The 24048-nt window shown below is 37.3% G+C and overlaps 2 protein-coding genes across 2 annotated transcripts; one reads left to right on the top strand and one right to left on the bottom strand.

Moving 5' to 3' along the window:
• The first annotated feature begins 7474 nt into the window (after positions 1 to 7474).
• On the top strand, positions 7475 to 11470 carry LOC147858462 (transmembrane 9 superfamily member 7-like). The gene is made up of 7 exons (XM_087326864.1): positions 7475 to 7660; positions 7789 to 7953; positions 9138 to 9250; positions 9340 to 9457; positions 9541 to 9650; positions 9770 to 9923; positions 10023 to 11470. Exons 1-7 carry the CDS (start codon positions 7550 to 7552, stop codon positions 11178 to 11180), a joined length of 1929 nt encoding a protein of 642 aa, XP_087182990.1. The 5' UTR covers positions 7475 to 7549; the 3' UTR covers positions 11181 to 11470.
• Positions 11471 to 12541: 1071 nt separating this feature from the next.
• BGAL8 (beta-galactosidase 8) lies at positions 12542 to 23745 on the bottom strand. Its single transcript, XM_087327536.1, has 18 exons — positions 23205 to 23745; positions 22066 to 22161; positions 21864 to 21976; positions 21583 to 21742; positions 18309 to 18452; positions 17873 to 17961; positions 17382 to 17487; positions 17000 to 17087; positions 16475 to 16593; positions 15977 to 16138; positions 15617 to 15831; positions 15237 to 15346; positions 15050 to 15159; positions 14868 to 14978; positions 14257 to 14355; positions 13743 to 13954; positions 13261 to 13588; positions 12542 to 12848 (listed from the first exon to the last, which is right to left on the bottom strand). The coding sequence occupies exons 1-18, from the start codon at positions 23499 to 23501 to the stop codon at positions 12720 to 12722; spliced, it is 2688 nt and encodes an 895-aa protein (XP_087183662.1). The 5' UTR covers positions 23502 to 23745; the 3' UTR covers positions 12542 to 12719.
• Between the last annotated feature and the right edge of the window lie 303 nt (positions 23746 to 24048).

Here is a 24048-nt window from a genome sequence, read left to right as displayed (position 1 = left end):
ATTCCAAAAGCTTAAAGGAATGCAGTCGAAAGGAGTCGTAATCAAACTCCCGACATTTACCAAAAAGGAGATTGCAGGTGTATGCGAAGCCTGTCAAATTAGCAAACAACACCGACAACCATTCCCGAAAGAGAGGAATGTGAGTAAAGGGGTCCTGGATGTAGTAAATTCAAATGTATGGGGACCGGCATAGACAACCACATTTGACGAATGCCAATATTATGTCACATTCATTGACAACTTCTCTAGGCACACCTGGATCTACCCTATGCGGCAAAAGAGCCAAGTGTTCGGACAATTCCAAAGATTCAAAAATGAAGTAAAAAACGCAACAAGTCGACATGTCTGATGCTTTCGATTGGACGGAGGCAAGGAGTACTTCTCCGACGAATTTACGACATACCTCTGAAAGGAAGGATTTCAATGAGAATTCTCATGTTAACACACACCTCAGCAAAACGGAGTAGCTGAACGAATGAATCGGCATATAGTAGAGGTAGCAAGGGCCATGATGAACGAGAAGAACCTACCGATCTCGTCCCCCATTCTCCACATAAGAAAGCGATCGGTTGTCGGAGGATATATATGGTAAAATACAATGCAGACGATTCGGTAAATTGTTACAAAGCACGGCTCGTAGCCAAGGGATATGCTCAAACGCACGACATCGATTACGAGGAGACCTTTGCCCCAATGGCAAAGATGACGACTATACAGACAGTTATTGCACTTGCAGCTGCAAAAGGGTGGCACCTCCACCAAATGGATGTGAAGAACGCCTTCCTACAAGGCAAATTAGAAGAGGAGGTCTTCATGATTCAACCACCCGGTTTTGAATCGAGAAAACACCCGAAAGCAATCTACTGACTCAAGAAGCCTCTATACGGACTCAAGAAAGCACCATGTGCTTGGCATTCGAAGATCACCCAGTACCTTCATCAAATCGGCTTTTCAAATGTCAAAATTAGACAACTCCTTGTACATCAAAACCGAGTCTAACAACCTGATTGTCATCATCCTATACGTGGATGATTTGGTAATCGGAGGAAAGAATCTAACCGACATTACTAAGGTCAAATCACTACTATTTGGCATATTCGAAATGAAATATATGCACGTGCTCCATTATTTCCTCGGTATCAACATAATTTGGACACCAATCGGAATATTGACCTCTCAACGACACTACATTCTTAACCTATTCTACAAGTTCGGGATGACTGAGTGCAAATATGTGTCTACCCCTCTTGATTGAAATCTCAAGCTCGATGTCGATTCAGGAACAGAAGATTGTGAGCTGACTCTCACTCAATACCACCAACTAATCGATAGCCTACTCTATTTAACTCTCTCACGATTTGACCTCCGTTATTCGGTCGGCCTACTTAGCCAATTCATGCAGAATCCTCGAAATGTTCATCTCGATTGCGCTAAGAGGGTACTTCGGTATGTTTGCGGGAAGATGGATTTCAGCATCATATACAAGTCGGATACGATCATTTGGCTCGAAGGGTATATAGATGTAGATTGGGCCAGCTATAAGGCCAATAGACGATCAACGTAAGGTTTTGTCTTCTCCCTTGGCCACAGAGCGATCTCTTGGAGCAGCAAAAAGCAACCGACAATCGCATTGTCGAGCACAAAAGCCGAATACAAGGGCACGACAATCGCCGCATGCGAGGTTATTTGGTTGAAGCGCATATTGAAGGATTTGGGCGCTCTTACCAAGGATCTGATTCTCCTATGGTGCGACAACATGAGCAATATCTACCTGGTCGAAACCCCATGTTCCACGTGCATACTAACCATATTGAAATTTACTACCACTTCATTCGGGAGCACGTTCAGGTTGGATATATCGATTTACAACACATCAACACGAATCTTCCGGTGGCCAACATATTCACAAATGCCCTAGGTATCGACAAGCTGCAGTAGTTCGCGTCGAACCTTGGCCCCTCGATTACCGATCAATCGTGCTTGAGGGGGAGTACAGTAGTCATAGTCGAAGTCAAACAGTAGTCGATCAGCTGAACAAAGTAGTCGAAGTACGATGATAATCAAACCGAACAAGGAGCATGAAGCAATCGCACAGTCGAAACCGATTTTGACTGACCATTTGTGCAATTGAGCCGAACAACCGAATCAACTCGAAAGTCGAAGCCAATTCAGCCGAATCAAAGTTTTTTGAAGATCGAACTGAACCAACTTTTCGACATCTAGAAGTTGTGTTCAAAGGGACATGTTGAGAGTCAAACTCAACTTCCCATAGAGATAGTGTTCACATTAGTAAGTGGACATCATACTAGGCTAGTTTTGTAATTAGTAGAAAGGGCACTCACCCTAGACCATATGGTATTTAAACCAATTCCTTGTAACTTAGTTATTGTCGGATGTAATTCATCCTTGTATGCAAAGATACAACTTCTTGTTAAAGCTCTCTCTCTTTGTCTTGCCTTACGTGCACTCACACACATAGCTCACTTCCATTGCACAACATCACCTACGTCTCTCATTCTTCACAAAAACCCTAAAACCCAATTATATAACATAAAATATGCAAGGAGTACATGTTGAGTTTAGCATTGTATCGTGTGAGGGTTAGAGTCATAATTGTAGTAAGTGTCATTGTAATTTCGAAGAGTTCTAATGATATGAAGAATAACTTCAAAACATTGATATGTTTTCTTCTTACATCTCACGAGTGAATGATTTAATGCAAACAATTCCATCATATAAATTGGATTTCCTTAATACAAATATTGATTCACAACATTGGTAACTTTGCTCCTACATTCATTTGTGAACTCACCGAGCAAAATGTTGGATGAGTTAGATAGCACGTAGATTGATTTCGAAGTTATGAATAGATCATCCATCACATAGAGGTATCATGAATACTCATGTGATTATTGTTGTGCTATGCAATTGTTAGAATCATAATAGTAGTAAGTGTAGTTGTAAATGGGAACAATTTGTTGTTACATTTCATATGTCATTATTCAATATAAGCAGTCATGTGTGTAAATTAGATTTCTTTCAAGTGAATTATGACTTGCAAGTATGAAAAGTTTGGATAAGGTTTAAAGTACGAAGATTGATTGACATTATGGATAGATAATCCATAGTCATTGGTGTACCATGAATGATTGTCCACAATGGTTAGAAGTCACACTTTAAAAAGCTTCTCGATTGTGGTCAATAGCTTGTCCTCATAGAAAAATTGTCATTCTAAATTAACAAGCTCTTTGACCACACAATAGTATTGATTTTAATCCCTTCAATTGTTGAATGTGAAATTAGGAGTAACATTACCATGCACGACCTCAAACAAAAAAACATTAGTTGTTTTTTAGAATGCAAGCATTGTTAGACTTGAATGTATAGCCATAGGCTTTTGTATAATGAACTTTAAATTGTTTTCATTAGTATCCTTCGATCTAGGAATTGACAACGGTTCGGTTTAGGCTTAACCGGTTTGGCCTTATCCAAGACAAATCGGTTAAGCCTAAAACGTTTTGGGGTTCTCAAACCTAAACCGAACTTATCCCTAAACTGGTTTGGCACAAAAAAGCTGAAGATACCCAAAAAACACCACTACCGCTACCACTACCACTTCCTCCTACTCTTCTTCTCCTCCTCATAACTCCCACCCCCTCGGCTTTACCACTGATGAGTCAAACTCAACTCCAAATCCCACCTCCACGACTTCCTCTTTGTAGACTACTGTGATTGGTTGGCTGACATCAATGAATCCCCTGCCCCACACCACCTGAACCATGAGGCCTGAGGCTATGGCGACCTATCACTCTCGGTGATCCAATCCTTCTCCAAAGAATGTATATAACACTGAATAGCAAGGGAGGTCCCTTGATCGTCCACTATGCAAGCTCTCTCTCCCTCACTCATGTCTCTCTCTCAACTTTCAAGTTCTAACTTCTAACTTTCTAAACCCTAATTCGTAAATCACATAAACGGCTTAAATGGCTTAAACTGCTAAAACGGTTTGATCGGGTTTGGCAAGGCTCAAGCTGAGCCGAGCTGAGCTCAAACCATTTAGGTAGGCTCAAGCCTAAACCGAGTTGAGCCACTAAGCCGCTAAGCCGCAAAATCGTTTTTAGCTCAACGGTTTAGGCTTGAGCCGAGCCGTTGTCGATCCCTACTTCAATTTACAATTAAATAATTTCATTAGATCAAATTGATGAGGATGATATGTGAGGATTTTTTTCATTGTGAGCATGATACTTCACAAATAGCATGCATGTTACGTACCACATATGGATCCAATAGTTTACTCTATTTATTATTGTTCGCAAGTTAGTGTGCTCACTACTATAGGCATATCCAATTGATGTTTATTGCAAGGCCAAGAGACACTCATTAGGTTGTAACGGTGTCTTGTTTGAGATTTCAACCACGGACAAAGGAAAATTTCACACCCAAACATGCACATACCATCTAAATTTGAGATGTAGCCTTTGTTTATCACGGGAAGGGCAACATCTTTTTTCTCTTCTTCATTGTAGCTATGAAGCCATGATCTAGCAGCTCTACTCAATTAAATTCCAACACCAAACCATATGCAGAATATAAAAAAAAGAGTGCTTTCAACATGTTTGTGTTTGAGTGTAATTAAAAGGTTTCACGTTCAATTTCAATCTGTGATAAATAAATGTTTGCACCAATAGATTATATTCTTCTAGCAATTACCCCCATGGAGTAAAAAAACACATATTGTAATGCACAACGTCATGCCACGTTTATAAAAATGGTGAGGACATTTCTTTCCTCATGCATGCTTCTTTTATTATATAGAGTTTAAAGTTTGATGATAATTACAACAACAATCATAAAAAGACAAATGCAAAATTATTACATGATAAAATCTATTTCACCATTGTAAACAATATTAAATCATCTCAAAACCAAGGTGTACATGATTGGTGAAATTGAATTATTTGTGAATCGTGATAGTGAATTTATGTTTTGTATTCTAGGTTGTATGCTTATATATTGCAAACGTGTTGTCTATTAAAACTTAATAATCAATTGTATATTTTTACTTATTAGCATCAAGTTTAACAATTGGTAACTGTAAATGTCCATTTATCTTGTACAAGCATGCTCCTCTAAAAGTTGCCAATTTTCTTGCTTCCCTATACATCGTTAAATTTGTATTAATACTTTTTAACTCCACAACCATCACTTGTTGTGCGCTGAGCAATTTATAGCGTGCAATCTATGATCAATAAATCCAAGTATAGGATTATATATTGAGATGTTGAGTTGAAGTAAGCAAACTCAATTAATCATCTCGATTAATTCTAAATTACATTAGCTCCATTACCTTCTTAACAATGTAATTTATATATTTGATATATTATTAGGGGTATACTTAATATTGCCTTTATGAGTGACATTTTTTATTGTTTCCTTTTTTAGCATGATCTTAAGTTGTTTCATACAATATCCACAAGCCAAGCTTGTTTTGGTGAGGAGCTACCAACTACAAAATTGTAGTTGTACATTGAAATACTTTGGTCATATTTTCAACTCAATGGATCAACAAACGATTCAACGTGTCATTTGATCAAGTTAGCAAGCTGAGTTGGCTTTGTGAATTGGCAACAATGCCCACAATCCCAAGATACCAATGTTGGATCTTGAATGGCTAAAGGTAGGGTAACAAGACTTGTCTAACATGTTACCCTTAGGATACAAATACTTGTGCATTGAACAACCCTTTCAATGTCAACGTTACATTGATCGTGTCTACATTAGTGTTCCTTACCATCTACTTTCGTTTAACCCTAACAAGTCCTATTTCTTTTAAGGTGTGTTGAGTCGGGACACTAGCTTTGAAAGAAGCCAAGTCTAGAGGCAAGTTATGAGACTTATGTTCATGCATAATGCATGAAACCTATCCAAGCAAAGGAACCATGTTTTGTTGGAGACCGAAACCGGTAAAAACGAATTCATTTAGCATGTCACTATCCATTCAATTTCATAAAGTTGGCGCAATGAAATAATTAACATTGAAAATCCAATACAATGTTGAACAATTAGGATGATAATAAGGTACAACAAAACGTTATGAAACCATCATTGACATGCAATTCTTACCGAGTCTAGCATAACTATGTGAGACTAGATGGAGTGTTGGGGTAGACAAACACAAGTATCACATTTTGATACAATGCTCTGCTTTCAACCATGTTCGAGTTTGCTTTCCAAGCATTGTCAAATTGGTCCAATCCCTATACACATGCCTGTCTGAGTTATAATGTGCATTTTGAATTGCAACATTCATCTTATGTAAAATTTGCAAAACATCTACCTCACTACTCCATTCTACACATACTAACGAAAAATGTCTCACCATGAGTCTTGTAGGCCATATTGACCACACGAGGATAGTCGTAAAAATGATCTATCTATATTCCACAAGTGCATAACTTACAAGAATGCAAGAGAGGACCATGCCACCCTCTATGCAAACATCGCCACCATTCAACAAATCATGAAAGTAGTTGATTCGTGATGTAATAACTCATTAATTCGTTCATTTAATTCTCTCTTGAAAGTTTAAGTTTTGCATGCCAGAATTATTGTACTATCAGGTGATGTGTCTAGTATTATTTGTTAAAATGCATGGATCTCATTTTTTGTATTTATCCTGTTTTAATGCCCAATCGACAATTTTAACACATTAAATGATTTCAGTACTATGTCTTTCACCTTTTACAAATGCAATGATCAACAATTCACTTATTCCCTTTCCCCCTCCTCGCACATGAGATGACCATCGACACATTGATTGCTGTAATCTTGAAATTCCCAAGATACCCCCCACATTTTCACAAGATCTCTCTACATGACCTCGTAATCGTGTCCATCTAAACCTCGTAAATTCGCAAGATGTCCCTTTCAGTCGCACTACCGCATGTCTGAAATGCCCCTCCTTTATAGGAGATGCTCGAAATTACCTGTACCCAATCGTTTCTTCATCCTGTAAATTTTCTTCGTTTTGTAATATTCGAATGCCAAAACAATACCCGTTGATATCTATGAATGAGGGATGGGTGGAGTACTTGAATACGAGCTCCTTCAATTCTCATAGGCATCGAGAGGTGTCGTGAAGAATGTGAGAGAGAGAGAGAGAGAGAGAGGGAGAGAGAGAGAGAGAGAGAGAGAGATGGAGTAATATAGAGATTTAGTGCGCTAACAGTGTTAACAACTTACCACCAGGGAAAGCTAATTACGATAAAAAAGAAAGAGAGAGAGCGAGAGATGCCTTTAGAAAATTGTGATGAGGAGGTATAGGGGTATTTAGGGAATTTAGTAAAATTGGAGGGGCATTTCCTTAAAATTTACAGAAAGTGTAGATTTTACTATAAAGCCATTATGTATTTTCTTCTGCATTTGCTGCTGGCTTTGAGTTTGAAGCTTTCTTCTTCTTCTTCTTCGTCTTCGTCTTCTGTGGGATTCTCTGAGAGTGAGTGAGTTGAGTGTGTTTGTGAGAGCTCGTTGCTTCTCGAGAAGGTCAGGCATGGAAAGGAAAGCTTCCTTCCTCCTACTCGCTCTTCTCTCCACATTTCTTTCTCTGCAGACCTCCCACTCCTTCTATCTTCCTGGCGTTGCTCCACAGGATTTCAGCAAGGTGATTCTCCATCTCTCTTAATGTGTTTATTATAAGATTCGCACATTATATCTTCCGCATCAGATCTGGAGAGATCTGTCTAAATGGAATAAGAACATTCTCTTCTTCTTATGTATTGTTTTCTGCAGGGAGACGATTTGTTCGTTAAGGTTAACAAGCTCTCATCCATCAAAACTCAGCTTCCTTATGTCTATTACGATCTTCCTTACTGTAGGCCGAAAGTGATACTTAACAGTGCAGAGAACTTGGGGGAGGTTCTCAGGGGAGATCGGATCGAGAACTCTCCATACATAGTAAGTCTATCTGGGACGTTGATGTCAGTTTTATTCTGCGGTGGTTAGTCTTTTGTGTTGTTTTTAGCTGAACTCATTCATTCCTTCCATTCAATGGTGGAGAAAAGGTGAGAGAGTTTTGTAGATCTCAGTCGATCCAGATACTGTTCTTGTATTTTTATCTTTGTTTCCTCATGAATTTACGCCATTCTACCAATAGCTTTCATCAAAAGATGGAAAGATGACTGCAAAATCTGTCGATCTAGATGTTCCTGTATTTCATTCTAAACGGGGTACTAAAGAAAACGGATATGTTCATCTTACTCGATCTAAATGTGGTTTGTGATTTTCTCATTTGTTTTTATGCTAAGTTATACATTTCTTGTTTTAAGTTAAATTATACATTGCTTGTAAGACTTCAAATATGGCGGAAACACTGTGCAATTATGTGGATCTATCCTCCTACTCATTTTGAAATAGGAAAGAGACTGAATTCTTGTTGCTCTAGATGTTGTTCATAGGTCTTCTTTGTTTTCTCCTAAAACTGAAAGGGGGAAAACTGTGCAATATTGCCAATGTTTCCCTTTCGTTTATACGTGAACTTCTGTTAATTTAGTTGATCTAATGGTGTTATTGCATTTCTCCTTTGTTTTTAGCTAAAGTTACGTCTTTCGTGCATTACATTTAGAAATGGAGGAGAGAACTGTGCAAGTTACGTAATATTATTGACCTAGATCTAGAACCTGTTCATATGTATTTTTTTCTTTTTGTTGAATCTATGTATTCTCAAATAAGTGAGATATAACTGTGTCAATTTTATTATATCTAGATGTCGCAATGTATTTCTTTCCTTTGGCCGAATGTAATTTTGAAGGAGGGAGATGAAACTATGATATTCAGTTTATCTAGATGTTACTTGCAGTGCGGTGTATTTCTTTTGGGTAAATGTATGGATGCCTTTCTTCATAGTTTGAAAATAGAGAAAACTCTGCAGTATAGTGGATCTTAGTTGATCTGGGACTTAATTCCATGTTTTCTCTTGTTTTCTCTGAACTTTGCAAATTGCTGATATTACTCGTGATTCATTCCATACAGTTTCAGAATGTGGAACAGAAAAACCCGCAATTTTAGTTATCTTAGGTGATGTCCATGTATTATTATCTGTTGTTTGTATTTTCTGAGCTTATGTCTGACTTCTTTCACAGTTTCAAATGAGGGACAGCAAACTGTGCAACTTCGTATGTAAGATTGATAAGATTTCTGCTAAAGATGCCAAGAAATTCCAGAAGAAGATCGAGGATGATTACCGTGTCAATATGTGAGTGTTAGGTCTTTTTGGTTTTATGATTCCGCAAAGGATGTAGTCAAAGAAATGCAGGATTTGTAACTTTTGGTTGATGTTGTCAGGATTCTGGACAACTTGCCTGTGGCAATCAAGAAAGAAAGAGCTGATGGTGCTTCAAACTCATTCTTTTATGATCGAGGATTTCCGGTTGGATTCAAAGTTTCAGCAGGTGATTCTGGGGTAAGATCTAGCGACAGCTTATGTGATATGATGCATGTATAAATCTGTTTTTATAAGGTCTCATTGGGATGCGATTTTTGCAGAAAGAGGATATATATTTACTTAATAATCACCTTTCATTTAAAATTCTATATCATCAAGATCATGAAATGGGAACGTCTAGAGTGATTGGCTTTGAGGTGACTCCTTACAGGTATTCTGAAATATTTGCTTCTTCTAAACTTTGTTGCTCTCATGGATTGCTTAACCTTGACGATCTTAAGTTTAAACCAATCTTTGCTTTACTTTTTTCTCATACGTTGATTCATGTAGTGTGCGTCATAAGTATGAGGAACCTTGGGATCAGAACAAACCTCGATTCACAACATGCAATCCGAATGCTAAAGTATATGTGACCAATAGCATGACTCCCCAAGAAGTTTCTGAAGGCCAAGAGATCATATTCACTTATGACGTGGAATTTGAGGTTCAAACCTGACTGGCCACTGATGCATACGTCTTTCAGTTTTTTTCCCTGGTTTAAAGAGTAACATAGGTATTGATGTTAGTTATTTCTTTGCAACAGGAAAGCAATATAAAATGGGCATCTCGTTGGGACGTCTATCTTAACACATCAGATGATCAAATTCACTGGTTCTCCATTATAAACTCCCTTATGATTGTGTTATTTCTGTCGGGAATGGTAGCTATGATAATGATGCGTACACTGTATCGAGATATTTCAAAATACAATGAACTGGAAACCCAAGAGGAAGCTCAAGAGGAAACTGGATGGAAACTCGTCCATGGAGATGTGTTCAGACCTCCAACGCATGCTGGTCTACTTTGTGTCTATGTGGGGACAGGAGTGCAATTTTTCGGAATGACAGTAGTAACCATGGTATTTGCACTCCTTGGATTTCTCTCTCCTGCTAATCGAGGTGGCCTCATGACTGCAATGTTATTTCTCTGGGTGTTTATGGGTGTCTTTGCTGGTTATGCATCGGCTCGTCTATATAAAATGTTCAAGGGAAGTGAGTGGAAGAAAATTACACTGAAAACAGCATGCTTGTTCCCAGGTGTTGCGTTCACAATCTTCTTTGTTTTGAATGCATTGATCTGGGGCCAAAAATCCTCTGGGGCAGTTCCCTTTGGTACAATGTTTGCCCTTGTTTGCCTTTGGTTTGGGATCTCTGTTCCTCTGGTATTTGTGGGTAGCTATGTGGGCTTTAAGAAACCAGCAATTGAAGATCCGGTGAGAACTAATAAGATTCCGAGGCAAATTCCTGACCAATCGTGGTATATGCAACCACTATTTTCAATCTTCATCGGTGGTATATTACCTTTTGGTGCAGTGTTCATCGAGCTTTTTTTCATCCTCACATCCATATGGCTGAACCAATTCTACTATATCTTTGGATTCTTGTTCCTTGTCTTCTTAATCCTCCTTGTGACATGTGCAGAGATTACAATAGTACTTTGCTATTTCCAGTTATGCAGTGAAGATTATCATTGGTGGTGGAGAGCTTATCTCACATCTGGATCATCAGCTCTCTATTTGATGCTTTATGCGGCTTTCTATTTCTTTACAAAGCTCGATATAACATCACTAGTTTCGGGTGTGATGTATTTTGGCTATATGATCATCATCTCTTATTCCTTCTTCGTCTTGACAGGAACTATCGGATTCTATGCATGTTTTTGGTTTGTGAGAACCATATATGCATCAGTGAAGATTGATTGAGATTCTTATATTTGATATAAGGTTTTCCAATTTGAAGAAAAGGTTTTTTGACGATCAAGTCTCTTTTTATCCAGAGTGGTTGATGCCATAGCATTAGACTCTGTTGCTATTACTGATGCGCAACTTGTAAACGTTAGAGCTTGGGTTTAAAGTTTTTCCTAGGTCTTCAAATTTTTGTTGTATTGAAACTGACAGGAATTAATTGATGTATGTATACCTTCAATCTCAGGGAACATTGAGAATGCTTAATTTACCTATTTTGAAATAGATTTTTGATCAAATCTGGTTTGGTCTCTTGAGGTGAAATGGAAACTCAAGAAACGCACTTGAAAAGCTATCATTTTTACTTGATTTGAAATGGGTTTCCTGTAGAAGGTTCAAATGTACCTCTCAAGAAATGAAAGCAGATACTATTTCTAGTTTTTAACATGGAATCATTCCTGACCAACTACTTACCACTATACTTGTAACTACATGATGGTAAGCATACTGCCTGTTTGAAGTTACTTTGTAGTTTATTGTTTGTTTAATGACAGTTGTCTGTGTGTATTTTGCTATTCAGTTGTCTTTTTGTATGAATATGGCTCATATGATCGGAGCGCATGGATATTAGCCATTTCAATTTGTATTAATCTGGCTCGTAGGATCGGAGGCAATGGAGATTAGCCATTTCAAATCAATTTTACTGTTCATGTTCACCAATGTGAAATGATTCGAGGTTTTTTTATACAACAGGCATAATAAAGTTCACCAATGTGAGATTCTTCAATCCCATTTGTTTTTCTTGCGACAAGTCTGACACACAAATTGTGTGATCATGTGTGTCATATATATTTCAATCTATAGACTCAAGGCAATAGTTACCTTATAAATCTTATATGATAGCATCTCTATGTGTTTATTCTTTTTAATCTTATATGGTAGCATCTTTATCTGTGTTTATTCTTTTTAATCTTATATGATAGCTTCTCTATTTGCGTTTGTTCTTTTATGACTTACCTGATAATAATTACACTAATTGTAGAGCTTCAATCTGTTAAGGCATTCTAACTTCTCTGTCCGCGTTTATTCTTTTTAATTTTATATGACAGTTTCTCTATCGGCGTTTATTCTTTTTTGACTTAACCTCATCATAATTACACTTATAGCAGATGCTTCAATCTGTTATATAGGCATTCTAATAGGCTGTGGTGTAAAAGTCACGTGTATCCCAAACTTGACATTCGTGTGATCAATGAACTGTTTTTCTATAGATGTTCACTGCTGAAGATTTCACCAATCAAAGCTTGTGTGTGGATTCGTATGATAAAGTTTTCAGATAAAAAGTAGGAAAATATCTTCATAAAAAGTTTTCCATGCTCTAGACTAAGTTTAGGAAACTTGACATGGCTTCCAGTGTTAGAAAATTATAAATATATATATACATTTGATAATAATTTTATGGATATCACTATATAATAAGGTATATATTTCTTTATAAACCCTCTCAGAAACAAACACACATATGTAGCTATATTCTGGAAGGTGAAAGACCCGCATTTAGAAATGGATATGCATTCCTGAACAAGCTGCTTGAACAGCCAAACTTTTGATTACTTGCTTGCATGGATCTTGCTTGAAGTTCTCATTGGTGACCATCATGGAGCAAGATTGTCGTCCAATGCATGCCTGTTTGCCAAAAAAATGTTCCATTTAAAAACGTCAGGGAATCTTATCTTAATGCAAATAATTATAAAATCTCATGAAAAATAAAAGCTGAATGGGGGTTTTTTTTTACCAATATGTCAACAGACCCACGTGAAAAGATAAAAAACAGGAAGACTACCTTTCTTGGCTACGTAGATATGTTAAACAATACACTACAAGAACCGTCCTACCTTCTTCATGCAATGTAATTACATTGGACGCCTTGCCATTGTGGCTATATACTTGAGGTATGCATTAGAAGAACCAACTAACCTTCTTCACTATATATATATATAGCTAGGAGACACCACATTGAACTACATTAAACAAATAACCTTCTAATCTAAATTCATTGATTGCGCCCAGCAGTGCTGAACCACAAGATTCAACTAACCTTTTTAACTATGTACATTGAGTTAGAGGCATGACAAGTGCCTTGTGTGAAGCTATCACATATCCCTTGTGGATTGCCATAGCTCGCAAATGTGATGTTGGAGATCACTCTGCCTTCGCCACAATCGATACTTGCTTCAGCTTTACCTTGACTCAATCTGTCTATCCCAAACTTATCTATTGGGGAAGCATGTATTTCTGCCACATGAGCACATACTGATGACACCAAGCTTGTCACAAAAGATATTTTGGATGGATCACCCCCTATCTCTTCAAATAAGACTAATGTGTTCCCAGATTCTTGAATCCATGATCTTGGTACATGGTACCTGTACATGCAGAAAAAACTCATTGGTTTTAAATAGGAAACTTCAATACTATTACCCTAAAGACGGAATGATAAAGAGGGGAAAATAATTCCTATTGGCACTTCAAGAGAAAATAGACAGTATTCGCTCTTTTGTTCATGGCATTTGATTTTACCTGCTTTGAGAAGGTTGTCCACAGTTAGTGTAACACTTGCTGGCACTATACGCTCCCTGATATGGACATGCGCTTGAACAACCTGTTGCTGTTGAGATATATGTTGGCCAGTAGCGACCAATGCTTTTGCCATTGATCCATGCTACACCTTTCCCCATGCTCGTCAAGTCTAGTGCAATTGGACCATTCCCTTCCGGAGCATTAAAGTTTGTCTACAAAAAAAACTATGAGGTTTTTGTTTCTCACCAACTCCCATCAATCAACAAGAGCCGTCACCAACATAGACTCTATTGGAAAAGTTTACAAAAATTACATGGACACGGCAGTGGAAAATGAAAGAGGAAAATGTTTTTATGCCTAACTTAAGAAGGATTGCATCAATGTAATATACCACTGACATGTTTCAAGGACAAAAAAAGTGTTTGTTCGACTGAACATAAATTTGATAAAAAGAATATACACACATCCCTTGTAATATAAAATAATTCTTGCATAAGTAGGCATCACAATTTACCTTATACCATATCATTGGTTGACCTTGAGCTATGTCAGAAGTAGTGTTCCAACCAACTGATTTTTCATAAATTTTGAGTGCTTCCCCTTTCAATCCAATCTAAACATGAAATAAATTAACTCATGTAAAGGAAAAAGGCTAAAAACAACAAGTATGGGCTGATGTAGTAATATTAGCATACAATGGAGCGCTACCTCGTATCCTTATGTTACAATATACCCTTGGATATTTTCATCTCTTTCTATACAATGTACATCAATATTACAACCTCCCTTATATCAATCATTGCATGGATTAAGATTTCCAAGTAAAAATATAACAAGTTTATAATAAAGCAACAAACAGATGGATGCTGTCCAACAAACTGAAAACTGGCACAGTATGAAAGGAGGAATATCAAAATGGAAAAAATTAAGATATTTTCGCTCTCCCAACATCATTCCTCTTAGCTTAGAGAATCAAAGCTTGCGTCTTCTTTTAGTTAAGAAGCTTGTTAGATTAAAGAGATAGCAATGTCTTCTTTGTTTTATAAATCTTTGTCATGAGGGCCATTTCTATGAAACAATCACTATATTACTATAACTGATGATTATACACAATTTCCAGCTGACCTGGTAAGTCCACATATATGATGAAATGTTTCTTGAAGCACCATTTAGTCCATTTATGAGGACATTTCCATGGATTCCAGCACCCCATGTATCAAAAAAAGCTCCATAGTTCTGTAATGTTATAATCAATGGCTTAAAATACAAGTATAATTGAAATTCAGCTAGACAGAACAATTCTCTACCTGTAACCCAACAGTCATACTCAGCAAGTCAATAGTATTTATGCCAGAATTTAACTTCACAGGAACTTGAAGATTAAAGCTAGATTTTCCACTGTTTCCAAATCCACTACCTACAAAAAATTGAGATTAAAAAAAGGATTAGGGTTTTTGCTGCAATCACTTCACACACTGACAATAGTTGTATTACCTGATAGTTTCTTGTTTACAAAAACATGTACAGCATGGCCCTTTGAACTTAATGAAAGGGTTGCTTCCCCATTTCCATTTGTGGGAAGATCACTATCATTCAACTCAATGCTGCAAAAGTATGAACAAAATTTAGCAATAGATGTTAAAAGTAGTGGTTGGGTCAGGAAATTCAGTAAGTGATGCATTTGATCGAACTTGATATTAGAATGTCAAGGAAATGTTTGATAAACAAATGGCAATCGGTCAAGAGTTTAACTCCTTTCCCTATGCTCTGTTGCTGCAAATGGGGATCGATCCCCAATTGAGGAAAAATAATAAAATCTCTTCTTATGCTGAAAATAAAATCCATTTCATTTTAAATAGGTCTATTACTAATACCTTGTCGAGTACCACAAGTAATCAGTGGCATCTTTGGTTGTGTTGATTTGCTCTAGCAATAGGTTAGACTTGAATGAATTCTCTCCCCTATCACCAATAGGTTCTTCCCATGTTTGCCACACCGTTTCCAAAAATGACTGAGTCTTTCCAACCTCATTGGAAAGTTGCAGGTGCTGTTGTTGACTTGTGGTTAATATTGATGTTTGGGCATTGATCTATATTAATATGGATGTTAGAACTTAGCTGGGGTATATAAATTACCCATTTGGAAACTCAACCCGTAAATTTGAAGTGTTTATCTCGAATTACATTCCAAATTTGAGAAAACAAAAAAACCTGAGCTGTATTGTAAATCACAACCTGAGCTGTATTGTAAATCACATTCTTGCAATCTGGTAAAATACTGACAGACCATGCTGGAAGATGGTATGATTGCCCTCTGAATGTCACAGTTGCATCTGCCTTATCATCATAATTTGCTAGGAATGCTGCACAAATGTTTCCATCGGTATATACATGACCCTGCATGTAGGCCAATTTTCAACAAATTCTTTCAAAATAAAAGATTACCTAGTGAGTTTAAGAAAGGGTCATTTCATACACGTGGTACTAAGGATTGATATGTTCTCTATAATAGAACTCTAGAATGCATGTATACACACACACACGCCTTATGGCACTAACTAGTAGTCATTCACATCCATAAAAGACTCAATAAGGATTCAAAGGAACTTGATGATATCTAATTTAGGTTCAAATTTCCATGAAAAATAAAGATCTTTTACAAAAAGTATAAAGTGGTACATAATACATGGCACATGGATCAGTATAGGGACAAATCTTCATCTTTAATCATACCTCTTGATTAGAGCCAAATACCACCGGTGTTGGATCTCCTAAAATAAGAGCCGGTTCACAAAGCTGTATCGCCTGATGTAAGTCTTTCAGGTGACCCCACTTGGGCTGGTTGAGATTTCCTACAATATCAATAACTATGATCTAAGGATTGCATCCAATGTATGCATAAAGATCCTGCCATAAACTGTAATACCATGCATATTTACAATTTCCAGATTTTTCTTAAAGTTATTACTTGATCATGCTCAAAACAGAAACTAGTTTGTTTTCTTTTCTACACTTTATATTCAAATGTATCTACCATCTTGTATTCCAAATCCCTTCTAAGCTATGCAAACAGTTGCTATGCAGATTGTACAGTTACATTGAGACGATTAAGCAGACATGTACAATATTGTCTTATAAGTACAATATTAAGGCTGGAAATAAGCCAATGGCATGTGGATGACTTTGTCTATGCATAATTAATATGGGGTCAACAAATAGTATGCGCAGCATAGATATCAGTTTAAGCCAAAAGAAAACCATATTCATCTATTGGTGCATCATAGTCATAAGAAGTTGATATAAATGGTCCTCCAGAAGTTCGTCCAAAATTGGTTCCACCATGATACTGCAAACATCATCAAGAAAAAACTAAATTCTCAGCATGATCTAAGTTTGGGTTTTATAGATATTACTCTATCACCTAGCATTGATCCAATAAATCCTCAAACACCTTTTCATATGCTAAAACGGAATGTGCAATAGCATGATGTGACACAATTCCTCAAACACCTTTTCATCTAATTATAGCAAAGGAAGGGACAACTGTTTTTTTACATTCGATAATAGAATATTTCCAATAACTTTTCAATCTAGGCTTCTTGAAACAATACCTATAGAGCTAATAAAAATGAACGGTTACCATGTAATAGCTCTGAAAAGTTCCACCCCTTTCATAGAAGCGAGCAGCTGCGAATGCAACATCCTGGACAGGACGATAAGGTTTCCGGCCGCCAAAAGTTTGGAACCTGTAAACTCATTCCAACAAATATCAAATATTTTATGACCTATCTAACATCTTCGAAAATGTATTTTCAAGAAGCTTACTTTATTTCCTACGTGGTAAAGAGCTCACTTTCCCTTGTGTTCCTATATGATGTTCAACACTATGAGCTTCTATAGGTGAGGAGGATATACACAGCTAGGTGTGGTGGGGGCCAAGATGTAAAATCATATGTATATTATATCATGAATTATATTTGATATCATATTGGGGTTTAAATTACATAAGAAAATTTTCAAGAACATATTGACGTCCAAGAATGAAGCTTGCCACTAAAAACATTTTCCAATGTATTTTTGTGCATTGCAAAAGAAAGGAAAGTATACAAACACACACATACACACACTAACCAGCCACTCCAATTCTCAGTCCACATCTTCGGTTTGTTAGCAGAATTTGGAGTAAAGGAATCACAATAGAAGCCATTGCAAGTGTTGATCTTCCCAAAAAGAGAACAAAAAAGAGGAACAAACAAAAAAATTATCAGATGGATTATCAATGAAATCAAGTAGTTAATATTAGAAGTACATACATATGTATGTATATGTCATGTGTGTGGATATGCCTTACACACATACATATATTTTCATACGTATGTATATATGACATACATACACACATATACCTAAGTTATATATATACACATACGTACATATACTTGTTTTTTCAGGAATGCACGCATTCACAATGTTATGATACATGCATGCATGTGCATAAACACAAACAATATAATAATTGAAGAAGAAGAAGAAGGCAGGTGATATTAACCAGAGAAGGAGAACTTACAACGGGGTCAGGCGCATCAGATTGTTGGCACATAATCCATGGCACACCAGTGTTGAGCCCAACAGCCATTTGGGCTGCCCACTTGGTATATGCTTTCCCAGGGGCCCCATAGCTGCTTGCAACATTTCCATATTCGTTCTCTATCTGCGTTTCATATCCCAACTTAGTAAACTTAATGTTTTCTATGACCCAAAACAGGAGAGGTTACCCGAATCAGATGAAGAACACACCCTCTTAGGAACCTAGCAAACTTAATGACTTCTGTGACCCAAAACAGGAGAGGTTACCTCAATTAGATGAACATCACACCCTCTTAGGACCCCAACCCGAACTCTGTTATTTTTCTCTAAAAGACCCGAGCTTTACATTTTAAAATTTTATGGAAAATTCACATATTTGGCCTCAAAATTCTTTTTTTTCCCAAAAAAAGATATTAAATTAGAATTAGAAAACGCCATACATCCACATATCCCCTCTATTTTTCTAAATTCTAACCATCGGCTTAAATAAACACTTTCATTGGAAGGGTTTAAGGTTGTGTTCTAATGTTCGTGAAATTTAACAATGCAACCGGAATCCTTAGAACAAATTTTCTTTTTAATCTCTATTTTCGTGTGCACAATTTCTTTGTTATGTTGGCGTGGTAAGTAATGGAAATTTTCCAAAGCCCTGATAACCAATAAGCAATTCCAACAAGTTGCGATCTAAGTCTCCACCATAATGTAGAGGCTTGTTGTAGAGCTTGGGAACTAAACGTCCAAACAGTTACATTAAAGTAAAACCTTCTCAAGTAAGCCTTCAAGCACGGGCAAGTGTAAGATCTAGTCGAATTTCTAAAATACAGCTTTTGAGGTGTTTGTGTATAGCCTCTAGTGGTTTCATATTCAACAATCACATATCCAATAATGAACAAATTAATTAATACATGTTTCATAAGGTCCACAAAACTAGGTCACATATTTGAAAATAAGATTCATTATAGTGAAGTTATACGCGTGAAAAGTGTAACTCAGTTTGACAAACGAATAAATATATTTGAAAATAAACAAGTTTTGTGGTAATATACACGTGAAAAGTGTAACTCTGTGCAATCATAAACATGTTTGTGATTGGAGCTACTTACATACACCTACAAACTCAAATTATAAGTGCCAATTTGTGTGCGAGAAGTTCGATGTAGAAACGTTTATTTATGCATATTCTTAATCTTGGAATTGTAAGAGCTTCGGATTTATGTTGTCCACCATTTGTTTATACCAATGTAAGATAATAATATTATATTTCATTAACATGGGTCTTGTGAATCTAGTATGTGAGTTGTGGTAAAAAACACTAATTTCATCTCCTTTCCATGAAAGATTTACATGAAATAACCAAGTAAGACAATGCATTCCGTGAAAAACATGAGGTGGGGCGTTCCTTCTTGTTTCTAATCAAGTATAGATGTTATATTTAAGATGCAATGAAATAACTAAATCTGTTGAGAATCAAGCTCAACATAGTGCAACGTGTGAACACACCTTTTGAGAATCCATGATTACTCAAAGGTCAAGAGTCACACCACTACTCTCTACACATTAACTATGTGTCATAGAATCATATTCTATGACACATAACTAATGAGTTACATATTCCCCATGACTATGTGTCTTCACATTCCCCGAGAGAGAGAGAGAGAGTGGTTGTTGTAAAGTTAATGAAGAGAGAGGGTGACTCTATATAAAGCACCCTCCTCATACTTCATATTATGTCGGGTTGTGACTCCTTGTAATGCTACATTTTGTAATTCTTATTCTACTTGTGAAATATACACCTTCTTCTTGAGCATTTTATTTCTCTTGTCTATCTATCTAGTGTTCTCTCATCTCTCCTCTAATTCCTCTCACACATACACATAACACACATCTCTTCCGCTACACAAGAATCATACCCGATTCTTTACAAAATTGAACAAATAAAAAACATCACTATTTTTCAAGGGGAAAAGTACGATAAAATAAAATTGATTTTAAGCTTCTAGAACACTATTATTGTATCCTCACATTTAGTTGTTTTGAAAACTCTTGGTCTCAAAAATTAAACTTCCTATTAGTCTCTTAGTTGAGAGATGCATACAATTGAAATGGTGCACTTTGAATTCCTCCCTTATCTCACTCTCGTGATCATGATTCATTAACTATGGCATAATATTGGTTTGCCAAGGGTGAATTGTTCAAAGCTTATATTATTTCTCTCATGGGAAAACAATATATGGATTTAATATGCAAGTTATTGTTCTTATGCCAAATGTGAAACTTGCTTTTGTAATTGATTGATTGTATCCATGTCGAGGTGAAAGCCAAAAAGGACACCACATGGAATTGAAAGTTGTCCGGTGACATTAAAAAGCAAGTTTCATAGTACATGGGAAGCTCAACTTTCTACTTGAAGTTAGAAAAACAAAACAAACAAAATCAATTTGACATTGGGCAAGATCAAGGGCAACGAGAAGTGGTCCTATCATCTATACCAAACAACAAGCTAATAAAGCATTAGTCGATAAAGCGATGAGACACATGGTGCGAATTGTTGGTAATATTGTTCATGTGTAAACCTAACTTCTCTCCATCCAAATTAGTTGACAATTGGGGTGGATGATCCGTATTCAATCTTTAAAAGCTAAAAGATCTACATGCACTAAGAATGTTAGAGTGAGAGATGGGAGTTGGGTCTTGTGAAGTTACGGCTGCACTCTTAAATAAAATAGAAACAACCTTACAACATATAAAGAGAGGTTGTCAAAGCTAGTTTGTCACGAAAGCCTTCGAAAGGCGTGACTTTACAAATCACTTGGTTTCAAGGCAATCTATGATCGATTAGGATAGTCACATACGTTGGCGCGGCGAGTTTGTTGGTGGGGACAATGCGATGATCGGGCCAGGCTATTGATGTGTTGGCACTACAAGTTTGTCGTGAGACAAAGATTCTACCAACGACATGTCCGAGATCCAACACACATTACCCCCTCCTCCTCCTTACTAGTGACTAGTACAAGTAGTAGTACTATCTACTTACCACTCAAAAGAATTTACATTGCTTTGTGATGATGGATGGCTTCAATATACATACACACATACATACATACATATGTATTTCATACATCCAACCCTAATGAGTGCCTTTGAAATAAAGGCCTTCTTTTTCTTGACCTATGTAATTAATTGCACCCAAAAGAGCGCTGCAAGAAGAAGAAGAGGAGTGAGGAGGAGGAGGAGGAGGAGGAGGAGTGTGGAACCTGAGCCAAGATGATGGGTCCCCCTTGCCAGTAGAACAGCCCCTCCCTCTTCATCATCTCCACCACCATGGCTGTGAACCTCTGCATCTCTGCCTTGAATGGTTCATTGTCCGTCCGGAATGCGATGCCATCGATGAAATGCAGCCACACAGGGAAACCCCTGCAGATTTCATGGTTTGAATTACACATTCATGACTGACTAACTGACTGACTGAATGAATAAATGAAGGAAGGAAGGAAGGAAGGAAATGCCAATGAATGAATGGATGGAATTCGATTACCCATAATTCCATTCTGCACAAGCATAAGGTCCAATCCGAAGGTTCATCAAGAGGCCATGTGATTGGACGGTCTTGATAAAACGCACTAGATCCAATCTTCCTTCGAAGTCATACTGCATCCAACCGAATAGGGTTACAAAAACAGTTCTGCACACCTATATCATTCATTGATTTCCATCGTAAAACAATCGTCAGTACTTACTGTCCCACGCTCCGGCTCGTGCATGTTCCAGAAAACATAGCTCTGGATGACATTCAGCCCTCCTGCTTTGGCTTTCGCGATGATATCCGGCCACATCTACCAGTTCTCCCGCCAAGATTTCCGATTAATCACCATCACAGAAAATTAATCATCACAGATTGATTATTTATTCCCATTGCAACGAAAACCGAATCCAATTCGCTCCACAAATCAATAAATCAACGCTGGCCAACATTATGCCTAATCTAATCGTTTGATTGTACAGCAACCACCTCCATCCTTCGCAATGACTCTTTTACATTTAAATTATAAAAAGAAGCCTTCGGCCAAATCCGACGCATTCTAAAACCTAAATCGCTAGGGACCTGTTTAAATGTTCTTAACCAATCTATATTCATCAGCTCTACACACGCAGGTAATTCCACAGTCAGGCGATTAAGCCCCGAAAGAACCAATATACACTATCGTAAAATTTCCCGCTCTGCATAATTTCGAACCCCGATCAATACTTAGACGATCCCTAACAGAGTCACTAATGATTAGCCCTGCGCAATACTAACTGTCAATTATATCTTAAATGCACAGTCTGGTTTACTAGGCTAACAGTACAGGCTCAATACAAAATCTACCAAGGTAGTTAGGGGACCACCGGCCATTGCTACTACATACCTATAAGCTGGAGCCCAGGCCCCAGACAATAAGCTTTACCGACAAACCTATATTAGCTAAATCTGGAACTGAATCATAAGCTAGCAAGGTATGTGCTAATTCTGGACCATGTGACCCCATCATCATCACCATCATCATTATCATCATCACCACCACCACCACCAGCATCACCATCACCATTATCATCATTATCATCATCATTTGTCATAATCATCACTACCATCATCATTATCATCATCATTTGTCATAATCATCACTACCATCATCATTATCATCTATCATTTATCATCATCATTATCATCTATCATTTATTATCATCATCTGTCATCATCATCATCTATCATCTATCATTATCATCATCATGGTGATGGTGATGGTGATGGTGGAGCACACTAGCTGTTTAAGGTTGATCCGATTAATGATGGCATTTTGATTTGTTTTTGGTTTTTATGTTTTTTTTATTTTGTTACCTCAGGAGTGCTTCGTGGGTAATGGACGCACCCAGAGATGAGCACACGACGGACGCCCCCGATGACAAGAGCTCTGTGGTCGTAGCTCACATTGCCGATCGATGATGGCGCTGCTGCTGTGTGGACCTGATGGACGAGAACACCCCACATCAAGACTACTGACACTGCCAACAGCCATGCGCACATGAAGCAGGCCGACAGCGAGGTGCCCAGGATTTTGGGCTTCCTGGTATAATTCCAAGCAGGAATGGGGTGAAGAGCAGTGGCACATCCTGCTGAAGTACCGTAATAATGCATGATCTTGGATGACTAGAGGGTTGCTACTAAAACCAATTAAAACGCTTGATTTGTAATGCTTAATACTAAAATGCATGAATGATTTTGAATCAGCAGATTAATTAGTATAGCTTCGAGTGGACAGAATTGGTCAGCAAATTAATGGAGCACAGCTTGTTATATGATCGATTCAATTCATGGAATGGTTGAAGAAAGGATGAAACCCCGCAGAGTGATGGATATGTACATACTGGACATGATTATTGATAATGCGGCGCCATTTGGTATGCGGGCGATTTGCAACGGGAGATTAATGTTATTCTGAATGAATTGAGTAGGAGGGATGAATGGATTAAAATTGAGTTTTATGGATGTAATTATAAATTTAGCTGTGTGGACGATGAAAGTGGGATACATCAAAAAATGAATGGGATTGGGAATAATTCCATCGCTAGTGAGTGCCGCTCATATATATATCAATATGTATATGTGAGTTATGTGTATATTATGTATATGCATATGTATATGTAAACGTATATGTAAATGTAAATGTAAATGTATATATATA

Source organism: Azolla caroliniana, unplaced genomic scaffold (genome assembly GCF_043228905.1).
Source record: "Azolla caroliniana isolate FFs.n. ecotype wild unplaced genomic scaffold, voAzoCaro1.0.p SCAF_11, whole genome shotgun sequence".
Classification (NCBI taxonomy): Eukaryota; Viridiplantae; Streptophyta; class Polypodiopsida; order Salviniales; family Salviniaceae; genus Azolla; species Azolla caroliniana.
This window is presented reverse-complemented; position numbering and strand designations above follow the sequence as displayed.

Bases quoted from the DNA above. Each gene is read 5' to 3' on its own strand.
- LOC147858462 (XM_087326864.1), top strand. From the start codon at position 7,550: ATGGAAAGGAAAGCTTCCTTCCTCCTACTCGCTCTTCTCTCCACATTT. The intron at 9,651-9,769 runs GTATTCTGAAAT...TGATTCATGTAG, and splicing joins TTTGAGGTGACTCCTTACAG to TGTGCGTCATAAGTATGAGG. The intron at 9,924-10,022 runs GTTCAAACCTGA...TCTTTGCAACAG, and splicing joins CTTATGACGTGGAATTTGAG to GAAAGCAATATAAAATGGGC.
- BGAL8 (XM_087327536.1), bottom strand. From the start codon at position 23,501: ATGCATTATTACGGTACTTCAGCAGGATGTGCCACTGCTCTTCACCCC. The intron at 21,977-22,065 runs GTAAGTACTGAC...GGTTGGATGCAG, and splicing joins ACGAGCCGGAGCGTGGGACA to TATGACTTCGAAGGAAGATT. The intron at 13,955-14,256 runs GTAAATTGTGAT...TTTTTTTTGTAG, and splicing joins AACCAATGATATGGTATAAG to ACAAACTTTAATGCTCCGGA.